Source organism: Cibotium barometz, chromosome 66, assembly GCF_041138505.1.
Source record: "Cibotium barometz isolate CiBa-2024 chromosome 66, ASM4113850v1, whole genome shotgun sequence".
Lineage (NCBI taxonomy): Eukaryota > Viridiplantae > Streptophyta > Polypodiopsida > Cyatheales > Cibotiaceae > Cibotium > Cibotium barometz.
This window is the reverse complement of record NC_141111.1, coordinates 11,591,206-11,609,548: the sequence shown is the minus strand read 5'-3', so window position 1 is coordinate 11,609,548 and position 18,343 is coordinate 11,591,206. Positions and strand designations below refer to the sequence as shown.

The 18,343-nt window shown below is 46.5% G+C and overlaps 1 protein-coding gene across 9 annotated transcripts in view; it reads right to left on the bottom strand.

Annotated features, from left to right (window-relative positions):
* LOC147602774 (ABC transporter G family member 28-like) overlaps positions 1 to 18,343 on the bottom strand; it is a 60,473-nt gene that overhangs the window by 14,665 nt on the left and 27,465 nt on the right. For all 9 annotated transcript variants that reach the window (XR_015265762.1, XR_015265764.1, XR_015265763.1 and 6 more), the window contains 3 exons: positions 12,500 to 12,643; positions 12,376 to 12,410; positions 12,214 to 12,287 (listed from right to left, as the gene is read on the bottom strand). Coding sequence is in view for 5 of the 9 variants with exons in the window: in XM_086797718.1 (XP_086653844.1) it covers positions 12,214 to 12,287; positions 12,376 to 12,410; positions 12,500 to 12,643 (253 nt within the window). In the remaining 4 variants the exon portion in view is untranslated. The remainder of the gene's footprint in view (positions 1 to 12,213; positions 12,288 to 12,375; positions 12,411 to 12,499; positions 12,644 to 18,343) is intronic.

The window sequence follows — 18,343 nt, the reverse complement described above, 5'->3', positions numbered from 1 at the left end:
TGACTCCTATCCCATTGGTTTATAACCTCCGGAAGCGACAAAAACATCTCCCATGCACATAGAGGATGGTTTATTTGCAGTTGGGGAAAAACTTGACCACTCCCACTATGATGAAATTTGACGATGAGAGAGAGAACACCAGACCCCTGAAGAAACTCTTTCTTCCATTGTGGCTACATCAAGAAGCCAAGTTGCCAATGGTGATACGAACACCATGTTCCAGGAATTTATGTGCATCCTAGAGCACCAAGGGGATCAAATGCTGGAATACAAGGTTGCGATACAGGCCTTAGAGAAGCGTATACCTCTTCAGGATACCTCATCACCCATTCCCACCCCTCTCCTCCACCAATTATCACTATGAAACCGCTTTCCAGATCTCTGCCTTGGCTAGCTCCATTGCAGAGTTAACACAACAATCTTGCACTTTACATGATTTACAAGTACAGTAGTTCGAGCTTTGGATGCAAGCGGCAGCGCAACGCACTGCCGCACAGGAGGAACAAAGACCACACGTGGGCAAGAGCGGTTCCTTGCAGGTCTCGATGCAAGGGCTGTACCAACAACTTCCTTGACTCACCTTCACGGAAGGGTGAATTTTAGTAAGTACAATGGTAAACTCGACCCCACATCTTTGTACTCATGGATTCATCAATTTGAGGCTTATTTTGCTGCTAGTAGGAAGTCACACGTGGAAGAAGTTGTGTCAGCTAGTTGCTACATAGAAGGGGAAGCTTTCTCTTGGTAGACACATTAAGCCCAGGCGAATTCCCACCTTAGGGTTGCTGCCTATGAATGAGACCACTTTGTCACAGATCTCAAGAAGCGGTTTCTACTATCTCACTATCTTGAGTGGCTTGAGGATGAGTACCGGGGATTGTGCCAAAACGTCCAATTTGCTAATAAAGTCACTCACCTGGCTTTACTATTGCAAAAATCACAAGAGAACAAGAAAGGGCAATTCCTCTATGGTTTAGACACGCAAATCCAGTGGGATGTGCGTATGTTTGAACCGCCAACCTTCCAACGCACAAAGTGTCAAGATGAAGTACAACACTGGAATGCCCAAGACCTCCCAACCCACAACACCCAAGGCAGCTTCTTCCGGCTGCAAAGACCAGAACCAAACGGGGTCTTCCCCAAGACAAAGCACAGGAGCCTCTGGCTCCAAGAACTCAACTAATGCACCAAAAATGTTGGGATAAGTTGGAGATTATACGCATGTAACAGTATGTGAACCCAGGCCCTTAAAAGGTTGGAAGTGTGTATGTGTGTGTTTGCATGTGAACCACCTCTCAGGAGGACGGGTAAGCATGAATTGCAGATCTGCTTGAGATGTGGACCGTCAGTTGGACGGGAATAACTACGGCATATGGAAGGTTATGATGGAATCTGTTCTAGAGTCTTACGACCTTGCTGATTTCATCGTTGTTGGGGTTCCACGGCCGGAGGTAGAGGAAGGGGAGTTACCGTCGATTCGTAAGGACCGGGAGGCACAGGCACAATTGTGGGATCATGTCAACGCCAGGGTCCATTCATTCATCTTCCTCAACTGCACACCGCAGGTAATCAATCATATCAAGCATATGATGCTAGCCAGAGATATATGGCAGCATTTGGCTTCTCTTTACAACAAGGTATCGCCCATGAAGAGGATTTCCTTGGAAGTACAAATGCGGGTTATGAACCCTGCAAAGTCATCGACGATGAGGGAGCACATTAACAAGCTGCAGGCTCTTCAGCAAGAAGTTCTCCAGGCTGGGAAGGAGATATTGTCAGAGGACATGGCCATAACATTGCTGTCGCATTTGCCCACTCAGTACTCAGCATTCTACTCATCTTTGATTACCAGTGGCAGGCTCAGCACCATCACGTGGGAGGAGCTTGTGCCCATGGTCTTGGACCAGGAGGAAAGATTCTCAGACCCTCCACAAGGCGGAGGTTCGGAGGCCTTAACTGGCCAACGATCGAAAGGCCGGAACAAGGACAAAGGGAAGGCTGAACAAGGACAAAGGGAAGGCTTCATCAGAGAAGTCTTCTGAGAAAAAGTCCGACTCAGACCGCAAGAAACTAAAGGCAGAGAGGACCTGTAATGATTGTGGCGAGAAAGGCCACTATTGGAGGTAGTGTCCCAACCGGAACACCGAGAAGGGTGAAGATTCCTCAGCAGCAATCATGAAGACTCCGGCTTTTGTGCACTTGGAGGTGATGGACACCGATGTTACATTTTCTTCAGGCAGGGAGGAGGTTGGAGGACTCGCCGCTACGGATACTCGGGAGTGGATTCTAGACAGTGATGCTTCCAGGCACATGACTCCTTCCCATTCAGATTTACAGGATCTCTGCATGTATTTTGGTCACATTCTTACTGGGGATACATCCACTATCCCAGTTCACAATGAGGGCAGGTTGGAGATAGTTCCCGATGGCAAAGGGGGGAAGCATTCCTCCCAGGTGATCTGTTCCGTCACTTGGTTTTCATCTGTTGTCAGTGCATCAGGTTTGCAAGACTGGCGTACGGGTGGAGTTTGATGAGCATTTCGTTGCTCTCCGGGACAAGGCAACAGGCCAGGTAGTTTGGGAAGGCGGAGTGGAGAATGGAGTTTACAAACTTTCAGCACTCTCTCCCAGGTCCTCAGTTTTGTGATGAGTGGCAGTCTGGTAATGGCCACTTAAGTGTGGATACGCTGCAGGTGCAGGCTTTCCCGGACCAGATGGAGGATAGCTTGCCAGTTGTTGGCAACAGTTGGCAAGAACTTTCCAGTACAGATGCTGGTAGTTCTTGTGTTCGTCAGTCTGAGGAAACTTTATAGGTAACTTGTGCTCTGATGTCTCGTCGTATTGGGGACAAAGAAACTTCTGTAGATGAGGAAGTTCTTTCCACAAAGACCTATTGCAAAGCCAGGCAGGTGGCAGTTGATTACTTGCAGAAGGAGGTGGATGTTGCACATTCTCCATGCTTTGTGGTTCCGGATTAAGAGGGGGTGGTTTACATGTTTCCGAAGACCTTGAGTGGTCTTCACCACGTTTCCAAGACTTGGCATCCCACCGTAACAGGTGTTGATCCCTGCGAGCAGTATGATGCCTCTTTGACTCGGAAGCAAAATGGTTCATTGATTTGGTTGATGGATACCAAATTGGACGAGAGCTTCCTGACTGATGATGAGGCTGTAGAGCTCATGGTTGTAGATGACTCTTTGGGAGGCAGGATTGTGTATCTTGTGGTTTCTGCAGCATGCAAAGGATCTTGGTCTCTTCTACACAGGAGGGGGATTGATGGATGGAGTCCAACTCCACGGTTGGAGTGACTCAAATTGGGGAGGAGATCCAGACACGAGGAGATCTACTTCGGCTCAGGAGCAGTTTTATGGAGTAGTAAGAGGCAGTCATCTATTGCCTTGTCGTCGACAGAGGCAGAGTGCCGGGCTGCTTGTGGTGCTACTTGTGAGATGGTGAACTTGCAAAGGTTACTTGGCAGGATTAGGTTTCCATTGGTGGAATCCTTGGTCATCTAGAGGCACTTTGTTCGTGAAAAGATCGTTGCTGATGACATCTTGCTCGAGTTCTATTCGACGGAGGACAGTACGGTGGACCTCTTCACGAAGTCGCTATCTCAGGCTTCGCTCAGGCGGCACTCCAGCTCCCTGTGGTTGGTTTCACAGCCAGGAGCTGAGAGGGGGTGTTAGAAGTCATCTCCTGTCTATACCTATTTACCAGGGCCTCTGTTGTGGGTGTGCCCACCCTTTTAGGTGTTTTCTCATTTTTCCTCACTCCCCGTATTTTTCCCCCATTTTTTCCCATTTTTCTGTGGCTTGGGGGGCAGTCCTGAGCTGGCAGGCACATCCATCTTCTGGCCGACTGTACCCAACTACAATTCAGATTTGGCCGACTCATGATACTGGCCAACTGGTCTATATGGCTGGTCGTGGAGGTTTTGTGCCTGTCGGCTGCCTCTGGAGCAGGCCGACTGCTGTTTAGGGGCCATATAAAATGGCCCCACAGCCCCTTGCCACATTTGTCTTGTAGTGTGTTGTATTCGGGATCTTCTTGTGTATATAGAGCAGAGTTACATGCCTATCTCTCTACTTCTCTTGTGCTGTTTATTTTCTGCACTCTTCTTGCTCTAGTGTTTCCAGATTTTGTCATCATCTCTGCTGCGTATTCTGACATCCTCTACTGTAGTCTCTTTGAGGGCAGCCATAATCTATTGCACCTATGGGTCCTCTTTCAAGGGACGAAATTCAGCAGTCTCCCATCCATAGCGTCGTACTTGACGCTTTAGAGTTTCTAATTCTGACAATATATCCAAAGATTGATTTGCATGCTGCTCATTTCATACAAAATATTCTTGAGAGCACCGCTCTCAAACACCGCTCCAATCTGTAGCATCCCACCATAGCCAAGCTAGAAGAACACTCCCACCAAGAGTGCCTGTAGCCATCCAGTCAATCAAAGGCCAACTAGGCACTCAATCTTGCAGACCCACAAACGAGGGACCACCTTCTAGGCGCTGTCCACACTGGTTTTCAGCGTGACCAGCCATGCTTTTTGCTCCAAATCAGTCTTGAATCCCAATCAGGGTTCGCCGGTACACCTGTGTCCTATACAAAACCTATTCCTCATGAATCCGGGCTGTCAAATATGTCCAAAACATCTGTTTATAGCCTTGGGACTATGTGACCAGCAAAGAGATTAGAGAAAGAGTGTTATGTAGCTCTCCAATCAGTCCCAGAACGGCCAGCAGGTCATCGTTTCTCACAAAAGCAGCCTTGTGTGCAGCTTCTCCAGCCTGTAGAGCCTACAGAAGCAGTCGGCCAGCTCTCAAGACTCGTATGCTTTGGTATCGCTGAATATACACAAAATCAGCCAAGAAATCGATTGTTCTCGCTATGAAACTGCTCCAAAATCAGAAATCACCCAAGAGGCTGACACTTCTCGTGAAAAAAGTGCTCCAAATCTTCCGGAGAGTAACCTCCCAGCTTCAAAGCATAGCTAAAGGCAAGAATCGGGCTCTAGAATCAGTAAAGAGGAAGTCGACCAGCTTTGTAGCTTCAAATCCACCATGAACCATCATGTACAACACCTATGCATACCCTGGAGTGGCCAAGCACACCTTCTAGATGCACACCTACTAGGGTTTCTGCCAAAACAAGAGCCTCCAGCCCTGAATAGCTCCACGAGTTGCTAAAGTGAGTCTCCCCACTGAAAATAGCTCCACGAGTTGCTATATTGGGGGACCCACTGAAGTTTGTCTAACCAAACCTTATTTATTAAAAATATGGTCCAACCTAGTGTGCATTGAGTTTATAAACTTATAAGTTGTCCACCCAACTTCAGTGTGTGTGAATCCTGCATCCATAAACCTTAGTAAAATTAAATAAAAAGAATTTAGTAAACCCATACATGTCATAGACTCCTCATGAGTACCACCCATGAGTCCCATGTCCAACCGTAAAAATAGGAGATGGCGACACTGCTCTCAAGGACACACCTAAGAACATGGCACATGAAGAAATCCCAAGTCGGCTCAATCCAAGAAAGGAATGCTCTAACCACCAACTTGCAAAGCTCTGCTTTGCGCTAGATCTTTGGATGAATGATGTTCAATCCCCCTTCATGCTTCGGAAGGATAATAGTTTCCCAAGCAAATCTGGCCTTAGTATTTGATGTGCCATCAAGCCCTGACCATAAGAAGTTGCAGATCACCCTCCGCAACTGTCTAATGCATCTACAGTCATAACACGAACAAGAAGTGGCATACCAAGATATGGCAAGCAACACCTAGTTTACCACCAAGGCTCTAGCCACCAGATCAAGCTTCCTAGAGCTCCAAAGAAGGAGCTTTTTATTATGCTCATGAGCACAGGGCAAAATGCTGGGTAGGTGTAATGTCTATCCCAACCTCGCATAGCTCTGTGTCCTCTCTCAATCCATGTGAAGCCAACATATGTGCCCCAATCAATCCTCTCAAGGTCACTAACCCAAAATCCAACAGACATGCCAATTTATAAAGGCCTACTACTAAACAAAACTCTTCCAAGGCAGTGTGAAATGCACAAAAGATATCAGTAAGATGCCTTAGAAAACACTGTTGTACCATTAGCCAACTCAAATTCCAAAAGCTCCTTCTATGGGTGCAGTGGCAATCTCAATCCAGATACTCCGACATTGGAGTGAAGGAAAATGCTCAAAGTTCTGCAACAATGAGATACAACAGGGGAGCTAAGGGGCATCCCTGCCGTACAAAGTGAGAGATCTAGAAGCACTCACCTCGACCTCCACAAGCAAGCACGGTGCTGTGTGAGCCTCCCGAATAAGGCAAGAGACACCTCTGATCCAATCTTGAAAAAATCCCTTGCGTGCAAAAGTACCCCTTAAGAAGTCCCAATCCACTCTCTCATAGGCTCTCTCTACCACCTCCCAAAAGGAAAAATGCTATTAAAGATGCTTCTTCATTAGAGGAATCCATTCAGTGTCATGAATGACTGTCTATAACACTGGCTGCAATCACATGGTCACTGCCTTGCTAAGAATTTTGTATGCAATCCCAAGCAATGTTATAGGCCTCCACTCGGCAATGTTAGTCTTATCACCACCCTTAGGGATGAGGTGGATAATAGCCTCAGTAAGAAAAGGAGGCATAGAGCCGGTGTTCCACATATCTTGTAATGTCATAGTGATCTCATCCCCAATGTCATCCCAAAAACTCATGATAAACGTGGGAGAGAGCCATCATCCCCATGACATTTACCATGTGGAAATGCTCGAATCGCATGTCTAAGCACATCTGCCGACAAAGGGGCAACAAGTAATGGACACATGTCATCTGAAATAAGCCTAGGCAGGAACTTCCAAACCTTCTGTTGTGCCCTATTCCTGGGAGGGGAGTGACGTCTGCCGAAAAAGGGGCAACAAGTAATGGACACATGTCATCTGAAATCAGCCTAGGCAGGGACTTCCAAACCTTCCATTGTGCCCTATTCCTGGGAGGGGAGTGACTCTCTGCAAATAACACGCGGTAGTAAAAATCAGAGGCAATCCTCTTGACCATGTCAGGCTCTTGCAGCTGTCTAATGCATTGCCTGTTATGGTAGAGGCCATGGGCAGAAAAGAAATGCTTGTTACATCTACCTCCCATTTGAATCCAGATTGATCCATGTGCATGATAACGAAACTCTGCACACTGCTTCAAAGAGTCCTGCAACTCTGCCGGTGCATAATGCATCTGAGATCCACTGGGCATCAAGGTGTTTTTCTCAAGTTCCCTCTGCAAAGCACACAATCTACGCCTGATGGTTCTCTCTCTATCCAAGATCTCTTGCCTCCTGGATAGGATCACACTGTGATAAATATCACTGACAGTCTCTAAGGCAAGAGCAACCCTTTGCCTCAAGCCCAAAGCATCACAAGCTCTCCAAACATCCATCACCTGCCGAGATAACTCTGCATCTTAGTATAGAGACTTTGGAATGCATACTCGGGGAGAAGAGTTCTAGCTCCCCAAATCTCTGATGCACAAAACTACAAGACAATGGTCTGATTTTGAGGTGCATGGTGCAATGAAGATAGCCACCTCTATCAAGTGCCCAATCATCAACAAAGTAGCAGTCAAAGCAGGCTTAAATGCAATGTGCAGCACTCCTTCAATGATTACTCCAAGAAAAGAGGAGTGAATCTGGCTTCATATGAAATCTCTCCCAAGAGACCCTCTCAAGTGGGTGAATGATGCCTTCATGTCCCCCCTTCTTATCTGTGGGTTGCTCAACCATGTTGAAGTCTCCTCCAATGATCTACCTGAGGGAGAGAGTCCATGATGGCATTCCAAAAAAGAATTCTTTCTTCTGTGAGGTTAGGAGCTTACACATTCAGCACACCAATTTCCAATCCACCATGCATAAGCATAATCTCCATGACCAATCATATAATGATTAATTGTAGCTATCACTTAAGTACATAACTTCATGACCAATCATATAAGGAGTAATTGCAGCTGTCACTAGAGTACTTTAGTTCCATCTCTCTAGAGGACTAAAAAGAGTGCCCAAATAAAAGCTCACCAAATCTACTGCATTGGCGGGCATCAATCCTGCACAAGCAAAATATCCATGGGACCATCTGTAACTGCAAGGTGAAGCTCGTTCCTCGTGACCTGCTTCCAACACCGAGAAAAGACGCCACCAAGGCCCTGCACATTACATGAAACAACTCTCATGGTAAAGAGGCAGAAAACATGGCGCCAGATCTAGTTTGGCACTTCATAGGTTTGCACCGCCCCTATAAGTAGCGGAAAGTTATCAAGTGGGTGGTGACTTCAACACGATAGAGGTAGCAAAGGACAGACTTGGAGGAGGTACAGCCACAGTCTCAGGAGCGGAGTACGCTGCTTGGGAGGAGCTGATACTGATACTTAGAGGAAAGGACCCTTGGCATCTTCCAGAGTTTGGGCGCAGCCCTGGGAACCTCAGCTTCTCGAGATCGGATAGGAGGAGCACCGGACCCACCTCTCTAGACTTGATAGGTTTTACGTTGATGAGTGGGTTTTGCAACAGTGGGGGCATGATTGGTATCTTGGAAGATCACGCTAGGATTATTTTGTCTCTAGAGGACCCCTAGAGGCACGATAGGCATGTGAGCTCTAGGATTCCGGAAAGCCTCATTCAGGACTCCGAGATCTACATCAGGATAGAGCAGATTTGGGTGGGACTAGACTTTACTTCAAGCTCTGTTGCATGCACACTGGATGTTGGCCTAGGGGAGATCAGCAGTTTCTTGCAGGAGGCAGCACAAAATAGATTGGAGGGATTTCAGGAGCAGGAGCAGAGTCTAAGGAGGGGCCTGGCCTCTTTACAGCGACTTCAGGAGCATTCCCCAGATAGCCCATGGATTGAGAGTCAGCTTGCTGCTGCCCGCACGGAGATTAGATCCATTGAGGAGAGGAGGGTGGAGTGCAGATACCATGACGGGGCACGATAAGCCCATTGGGATTCCCATGGAGTGGTTTCGTGGAGTCTCAGGACTCTACTCAGCCTCACACAACCAAGTTCTCATACAGGGAGCCTGTGGAGACAGATTCCCCCTTTCCTACTCGGTTCGGCAGGGATGTCGTTTGGCACCTTACCTCTTCCTATTTGTCTCCGAGGCCATGAGTAGTTTTCTCTCAGCCCAGGAGACCAGGCTTCAAGGATCATGTCTTCCCCTCTGCATGCAGGAGGAGCTGCTTGACTCAGAGTTTGCACACGACACAGCAGCTTTCCTTTCTAGAGATGTAGGGTATCTCCAAATATTCACGGACACGATTGAGATTTTCTACCGCGCATCAGAAGCACAGATCAACTGGCACAAGTCGTGTGGTTTTTGGGTAGAATCAGCACCCGGTCCCGACTTGGCGCCCAGTTGAGGCTTTCTAGTGAATCCCGAGGGGCACTCCAGTTCGTTATCTTGGCTGCCAGGTGGGCATTGATCTCTCTCCCGAGCAGCAGCTCGCCCCGCTTCTTCTGAGTATTCGAAAGAAGCTTTTATACTAGAGTTTTGTGAGGCTCTCTCTCGCAAGTAGAGTAGTGGTGGCGAACCAAGTACTTCTGGCCACACTGTGGTACATCACTTCATGCTGGGCCTTCTCTCGGGCATGTATTGGCTAGGTACAGCAATTGATCCGAATCTTCTTATGGGCCGGCAGTGACGGGAGGCCGGCTAGGGCCAAGGTGGCATGGAGAGCGATCATTCAGCCACGTTGCAGTGGGGGGCCAGGCCTCATTGACCCTTCTATTCAGAGCCCTGCCCTATTGGGCAAGTTTTTTTTTTTTTTCAGACAGGAGACTTCTATTAAATATGAAAAAAATTTACAAAATGGAGATTTCACACCAAGCAAGGTGGAGATCTCAACCAATCAGGAGCCCTGTGCTGCCAATAGGGTCCCGAATGAGAGGATGTGAAAAAGATACCAATGTCCCACTCTCATAAACTGGCCGCGCTTCCTCTCCGCAGCCCTCGAAGATCCCTGGATTCTCGCCCAGGTAGCCATAATGGTGAATAATATCACTCCAAATCCTGCAAAGACACTGAGAAACAAGAATGGGAGTATCCTCACTGGCCTCGGTGCATCTAGTCTTCCAGATATTCCAGGCTGAGATGCTAGCAATAATCTCCCAAGAGCTGTCTAACCTCTGTGCCGGAGGGACAAAGTGTGAAAGTGGCAAATCCTAAAGACAACACTGCCGAGCAACTTGCCTAACCATAATGGCCAAGCTCCTGTCAGTCCCCTCGAATCTCAGCTGAGGCCCAGATTGTGTCAACCAAATGATAGAACCAAAAGAAATGATAGCATCCCTCTTACCCCTACCAAAGAGGGGTGCAATCGCAGACCAAACCCTCTATGCTTCCCTGCATTCCCATAAACAATGGTAAACTGACTCCGAAACTCCTACACATCTAGGGCATGCTGGGCAAGCACCAGTAATAACAGACCTCCACTGATTGGTGGCCAGACCACCATGAAGAGAAACCCAGATAAAGGATGAAATCTATGGCTTCCTATAAGAATGCCACAATCTCCGCCAAAATACCCTCTGAATGTCAGTCAAAATGCCGTAAGATTCCCAATGGGGTCTAAGAGTAGGGAGACTTTGAATGTGTCCCAAGATAAGATGTCTAGCATTCCGCACCGTATAACTGAAAAAAGGCATGCTTTTCAAAGGGTTACAAGCATCCTTCCACTCCCACTCACCGGGGTCCCAATGCAAATGTCTAATAGGGCAGCCACCATACAACCAAAGGCTAACACTCTCTGTGATCATCCCTGGGGGGGGGGGTCAACAAAGACGTGCTTCCCTAACCTGCCAACAACTCTGACTGGACGAATCTCGGGGCCCTCAATAAGGTCCTGCACGTCACATCTCTCCAGCTGCCATCCATCCTGTACAAAAAAAAAGACCGGTACATCATTCTCCTTAGGCAAGGGGAGACCCATAACCTGAAGAGGAACACCTGTCCCTGAAAAAACCCCAAGCCAAGAATGATGATGGCCTTCCAAGAAAGATCCAGTAATCCAGTGGTTGGGAACGGCTGCATCAATCTTTTTAATCCTCCGGCTAGAGCCTCTCAAATGCTGCGTGAAATCCAATCTCTGTACCTCGGTGAGGCTCTGAAGCCTCTTCCAAGCCAGCACTGTGGGGCATAGGGTCTCCCAGCCAGCCCAAAGAATATGCATAGCTGCCCCAAGAGGCCTACCATGCACATCTAAGATCAAATCATTCCACAGAATGGACTGTCGGTTAACTTCCTCCGCTGAACACAGGGGGATGTGTACCAAAAAACTCCTCAGGCAGCAGTCCCAGTTCCGTAGGAGGGACCTAACCAAGGGGGATGAAGGGGAGCGGTGAACTGCATCCGAAAAAAATAAGGCGTGAGCTGAGAGCCCAGTCACCTCTGCGAACAGAGACACACTTCGTAATCTACTACACACTTCGTGATCTGCTTGGAAGAAAGCCCCTAACAACCAGCTTACAAAGCAAAGCCTTCCATTGCACCTCAGGGTACAATGATATTCAATCCACCTTCCTGCTTAGGCCTGATAATGGTTTCCCAAACAACTCTAGCCTTGGTGTGTGCATTTCCATCAAGCCCTGACCAAAGAAAGTTCCGAATAAGGCGATGAAGCTGGCCAATGCAGCCCTTATGAAAAATCCAGCATGAAGCGATAAACCAAGTCGTGGCTAGCAAAACTTGGTTAACCACCAAAGCTCTAGAGGCCAAGTCGAGTTTCCTCCTACTCCAGTGATGAAGTTTGCTTTTAATGCTTAAGAGCACTGGAGCAAACTGTTGTGCAGGGGAGATGTCAACGTCCACCTGACAACCAGGGTAATCTACCCATCATTCAGTCTGATTGTCCAACTAGATTCTTGGTGAGTTTGGTCAGGAAAAACCCAATCCCCCTGCCGGTTATCAGAAAGGCATGGGCCAGCATAGTCTGTGATGCCCCTTAGTATTTTAGTAGATTCTAACACAATTGGTGGACTGTCATACGTTTACATTTGGAATTCTAGCATTTCATAAATTGCACGGAGTGCCATTGCATTTGCGTATTTACGTTTCAATAACTATGCAGGCGTGAGTGTGCGCGCATGAAAAAAAAATGCAATTTTAGATGCCCCCACATGCACAGAAATCATTTTTCTTGTGAAGAGATAACAAGAGTATTAGGTTAAGGTGCCGTACAATAGTGATGAAACCATAGGTCTGAAGATGTTGGGTTGTGGCTTGGGCGTCACATGTAGTCAGCTGAAAGCATTCTGCAATTGTGAGCACACAGAAGGTTAATAAGAAAGGCTGCATTCTACACTTTTAATTGAGCATAGCTTGAACTTATATGCTGCTTACTATTCTCTGTTGTTGACCCCTGTCTGCAATAGAACCTGCCCAGAAAAGAACTCAAAATCAGAAAAGCTACGGTTTCTGGAAACTTTTAAGACTTTAAAGACCGCCCCTAAAACACAGACATTACCCCTTGTCACAAGGGCGAATATCAGTCGTAGCTGAGCAGTAAGAACCTCCCGAACAAAATGTCCCATTGGAGTTGGTAAGGTCTGCCCAAATATTTGCCCCTCCACAAGAATAATTCCTACCAGGTGTCACCTGATAGTTATATCTGATCATAAGCAACAAGAGTTCATTGTCCTGGCATCTCTCTCTCTCTCTCTCTCTCTCTCTCTCTCTCTCTCTCACACACACACACACAGTTAGTTTCCTTTCTCATGCTGTTGACATACGGTTTACTCATGTTATTATTTGTTTGTTTGTTTTTAAATCTTATTTATGGCCATGGCACCTCATTGTACCATTGACTCCATTATTCAACGAATTTGACTGTACCAGCTTCCCACACACTACATGGTACCTCAAGTGAATCTCAGTCCCAAAATAGCTGGTACTTGTATCCTGCTGAACCTGTCCTTGCTATCTGCTTTCAATGCCTTACTGTCAAAAAGAGAGAGTTTTTAGTCAAGCGTGAGCCAAATTTATACCAGCTTTCCTAGCAAGGACAAGTTCAGCAGGACACGACTTAGATATCCATCACTGGCTTTTTCAGGGGGCCCAAGGTGACTGACAGATATGTTGGAATATATATCATCTCCAAAGGGTCTACATGTACCTTTGCATGCTTGTACTGGTCATTTCTATGAGGCCCTGCATTGTAGACATCATCTAGGATTTTTTCTACCATTTATGAGTCTTTTTTAGGCTTTTTATACCATGTCTATGCTACACGACTGTTGTCGGCTTGTTACAACTGGCAGACCAGCTCATATGAGGGATATATATAAGGGAGCACACCCTTCTTCTCATATTTCATCTCATTCTTACATATTTGCTGAAGGTCATTGGCTGTTGCAAAACAGTCTCTTATGCTTGTGAGCACCTCGGGCATCCCTCATGCTCATTTTCAGCAATAATCAACTGTCCACAGCCTTCTACAGTTCTGTGCTTTTGCCTACAACCTGTATTTTCTCTTTCTTTCATGGTATGAGAGCCAAACACTGACATACAGGCAGGAAAGTGCTACGTTTTTCTGATTGGAGCAGAGGCTTCTTCAACTTTGCTGCATCTGTAGCCTGGGACTGCTGCGTTTTTGCTGTTGGAGTCTGAGGCTCTCTTCTAGGTGCTGAGGACAGGGTTCCTAAGAGATTTGCTTTCTCTATTTCTCTTTTCCCACCCTCCCTCCCTTTCTTCTTTCTCTCCTCTTTCTGTGCACAGGTTGAGAGGAGACTATTTGCTGTTTTTTACAGCCCTCTTGCTTCAAAGAAGGTTTCTTGTCAAAGGACATGGCTTCATGAGATTTCTCTACTATTGCTCCTTCTCCAGTTGATACTCTAGCACCTTCACTGCCTGGATCCCTTGCTCCCGCTCCCCAGGTGGTTCCTCTTCCCAATCTTTCTTCTCTGAGTTTCTCTCATCCAAGTCTTGCTCCTACCCCTACCCATATGCCATCCTACAATCCTCCCCAAGTTAGTGACTCCATGAAGCTTATAGCAACCAACTATCATACTTGGTCTTTCTACACTCAGTTATTGCTTGAAGGAGCCGGTGTGTGGATGTCCATCTCCACACCTCACTTGGTGGACCCTTCTTTGAGAAGCATATTGGATGCTTGGGCCCATCTTATCATCATCCATTGCATGACTCCGTCTATACAGGCACAGTTTACCTCTACTCGGAGTAATGTTCATCAAATGTGGACGGAGATCCAGAGGAGCTATGGGAGAGTTTCGACCGTGAAGATTGCCAGATTGGAGTCAGATCTGGAGAAGCTTACGTAGAGAAGATTGGAGAGTTCACCCATATCAAGCTACAGCTTGAGGAGTTCGGGAGCACAATCAACAATCCTATCCATAAACTTCTTGGTAAATTGCCTGCTTCCTTTGATTCTTTTAGGGATCGTATTTACTTCCGTGATCCTCTTCCCCCTTTTGAGGAAGTCATGAGTCATCTCCACAACAAGTGCATGCGTCTTGGAAACCAGAGGACAAAGAGACCTTGGATGGGACACCAGAGCTCACCAAGAAACTGTCCCTTGGGTTCTAAGACACTTTCCCTTCATACACGAGGATCATACACATAGGAAAAATACACATCAGCAAAAGAAGATTCCAGACAACACAAAGCACTGAATTGCAGAAAGAAGTGGAGAGTAAACAATATTACTACTTGCAAACTTTGATTACAAACTGATTTCTGTCCGCCCACACGTGCTCGAGGTAGGGAGCTTTTATGACGATCTAGAAAGACTCTGGACAGAGGATGTCTTGTATATACAAGGGTGCACTATTGCAATAAAGCAAATCTCAATCTCTAAAAGATAAGATATGAAATGGAGGAACCACTACTAGACTATATACAGTCTAGTGGTGGCAATGTACCAACCGACTATGAAATGGAGGAATCACCACTAGACTATATATAGTCTCCGAGTGGCCGCAATGACCAACTGACTATTATCGGCCATGTCCCAGAATGGGTACATGGGTACATGAACCAACACCGCTACAAAAGGATAAGCTATCCAATCTCCCTCTACCCCATCCACCACCGTCATTCGAGCTCAACCAAACTTCAATAAGTATGATGGTAAGTGTGATCATTCTGCAGTCACTCAATATTTTCTATTGGCTAACATTGCAAATCCTCAAGACAAAGTCCATCTAGTGGCTCCACACCTCACTAGGGAGGCCTTTACTTGTGGCAGCATTGGTCAGATCTTCATACAAATCCAACCACAAGCACGACTCATTACATATGGGATACTTTTGTGTCCGACCTCAAAGCTAGGTTCCTTCCAACCTAGTACGTGACCAATTTGGAGGATGAGTTTTACAAACTCTCCCAAAATTGGTCTCCCCTGCTGACCTATTCCAACAAGGTCATAACCATGGCACAACAATCGGGGAAGTATGAAGAAGAGAAGTTGAAATGGTTTCTCAGGGGGTTAGATACGAGCATCCACTTTCCATTCCAGAATTTTAAGCCTCAGTCATATGACCGCAAAATCAAGAGATGATGCTAAACGAAGGCAAGCCCAAGCAAGTCCAGTCCAACCCCAAACCCCAGCAGCAACAACAGTCTTCATCGAGCCGGGTAAGGGAACACAGTACAGTAAAGACAATAAAGATAACTTAGGTGAAAAGAAAACCACAGAGGCCAACAAGGAGTGAATAACTGGAGGTTATCTCCAACCAGACAGGTACCAGGCAAAGAACCATTATTCTTCTGCCATCAAGTAAGAAGGATTGCACCAAGTGACAGGTTGAGAAAGCCACCAAAGCATCATCCTCTACAGTGGCCACTACCGAAGCTACCCCCACCCTACACCCTCAATTGTGAATGCCGTTCAACTATTTCCCTCTTTGAATCTAGTACCTCCAATGGTGTTTGACGATAAGCAAGAGGACGAGGCTGAGGGGCCAACAAAATCTCTAATCCATGCCTATGGCGGCACAACGAAGGGACAGCACTTCATTGTCCTTTTCAACATGGGCAACTCTTAGGGCACCATCTCTCTGCAGTTGGCTACTAAGATGGGTTGTACCTTGGTGTCACACCATCTAGTTGTGGACGGGTTCTCCACACACACATTACTCACAAAGCTCAATAAATTGAGTTTCATGTTCAAACGGCCACATTTCAACAAGATTTTCATCGTTTCGCCACTTTTGGGGTGTGAAATGATTCTCGGCATCCAATGGTTCCAGGAACATGCACCCATTCTTGATTGGCGACAGGACACCTTCACCATTGTTGACAGTTTGAGCCCGTCATAATTCACACGGATAGGAGCATTCTTGGAATCCCACTAATTTCAAGTGTCCAGGCCCAGCAAGCAATTAGAAAAGTAGCTAAGTGTGCATTGATTTATGTCCGCGCCCATCAGTTTGATGTTCAACCAGCAGCACCCTTGGAGAAATATTTTCCAGGTCTCCTTCCACAGTTCCAAGACATCATGTTGAGGGATGACCTCCCACCCATTTGTCCAAAGGATCATTACATTGAGTTGGTCCCCGAGACAGAGCCACCCAATAAGTTCTCCTATCGCCTATCTAAGGCATTGGAGGGCGAACTCGAACAACAATTATCTCAATTACTCCAAGCTAGATTTATCCGCCCATCATCCTCGCCGTCTGATGCACCCATCTTATTCATGCAAAAGAAAGACAAGACTGCGCATTTATGTGTAGACTATAGGACACTGAATAAGCTCGCCATCAAAAATAAGTTCCCAATGCCCAAGATTGAGTACATTCTAGAGCGTCTCAAGGGTGCTAAGTATTTTTTTTAAATAGACCTCAATAGTGGCAACCATCAGAATCGGATTTTTACAGACAACGTTCCAAGATGGCTTTCCGGACCGAATGTGGCCATTATGACTACACGGTGATGACATTCGGTCTCACCAATGAACCAGTGACGTTCAATAAAATGATGTCTCGGGTATTCCTAGAGGTATTTGGAAAGTGTGTATTCGTCTTCTTGGTGGATGATATACTGATCTTCTTTTCTCCCGTTGCTGCAGAGCACCATGAGTAGGATGTGGAGAAGGTCTTCCAACTTTTGTGGGACAATGAGCTCTACATCAATGAGAAGAAGAGCGCATTTGGCCTATTAGAGGTCCATTATCTGGGATACATGATGAGTGCTTTCGGTATTCAGCTTGACCCTAAAAAGGTGCGGGCTATATTGGATTGAGATGTTCCCAAGACCACTCAAGAGATCAGATCATTTGTGGGTCTTTGTTACCAAGTCTACAGTACACATATGGACAAGTTTTTCGAACTTGCAACACCTCTCACAAATCTTCTCAAGGGCGTAAAGACGAGTCATCAAAAGTGTCCGTTACGACAAGGCTCTTGAGGCCTTCCATGCATTAAAGTGTCCGTTACGACAAGGCTCTTGAGGCCTTCCATGCATTAAAGAAAGTGGCCTTAGAAGCACCAATTCTCAAGCTGGCATCATGGGATGACCCATTTGAGGTTATCTCACTGAGCTAGGAATTGTCATGTGCACATAGGGACATGGCTGTTTTCCAAGCTAATCCCTGATTAGGCAACACATAAACAATAGGTTTAGAGTAGTGGCAACCTTAGAACAAGCCAAGACCTTGTCAAGCTAGCAAACGTAGCAATCGGCCACTCACACGTGTGAAGCATGGTTGTTTTTCATACCGATAAGAACCTGTTCATTTCGTACGGTATGGTACCATACGATATCGTACGGTACGATATGATCGTTGGACGCAATTTTGATTGTTTGCAAAAGCGTTTTGATTGTTTGCAAAGGCGTTGTTTCCACTCGTTTTTGTTCGTTTTTCTTACTGTTTTTCGACCTTTTTTTTTGGCTTGTCTTGGCTATAGGCTTTAGCTCTTGAGTAACTCCTTTAAAGTGCCCTCCCCTACCAACCTTCCCTCACATTCAAGCTTGAAGCTCCATAGCTTGAACTTTGATTCTTGAAGCTCTCTCTCTCTCTCTCTCAAGCCTATCCATCTCTTCTAAGTTCTCTTTGTCTCTCTATTACAATGACGAGGGAGAAGAATGAAGCCTTCAATGAGCATGCTATCCATGTCGAGAAAGCCGAAGGAAAGTCCAAGTCATATAGGTGGACTTGTAAGTATTGTGGCAAACAATCCACAAGCGGCGTTACTAGGCTTCTCCAACATCTCGGAAAGGTGGGAGGGCAAGTTGCACCATGCAAGAAAGTCCCCCTAGCTATATCCGATGAGATCTTCAACAATATTAGAGGTGGACTGGGTGCTCACCATGATAGTGGTAGAAGCTCAAGGGCGGATGATGAGGTCGTCTC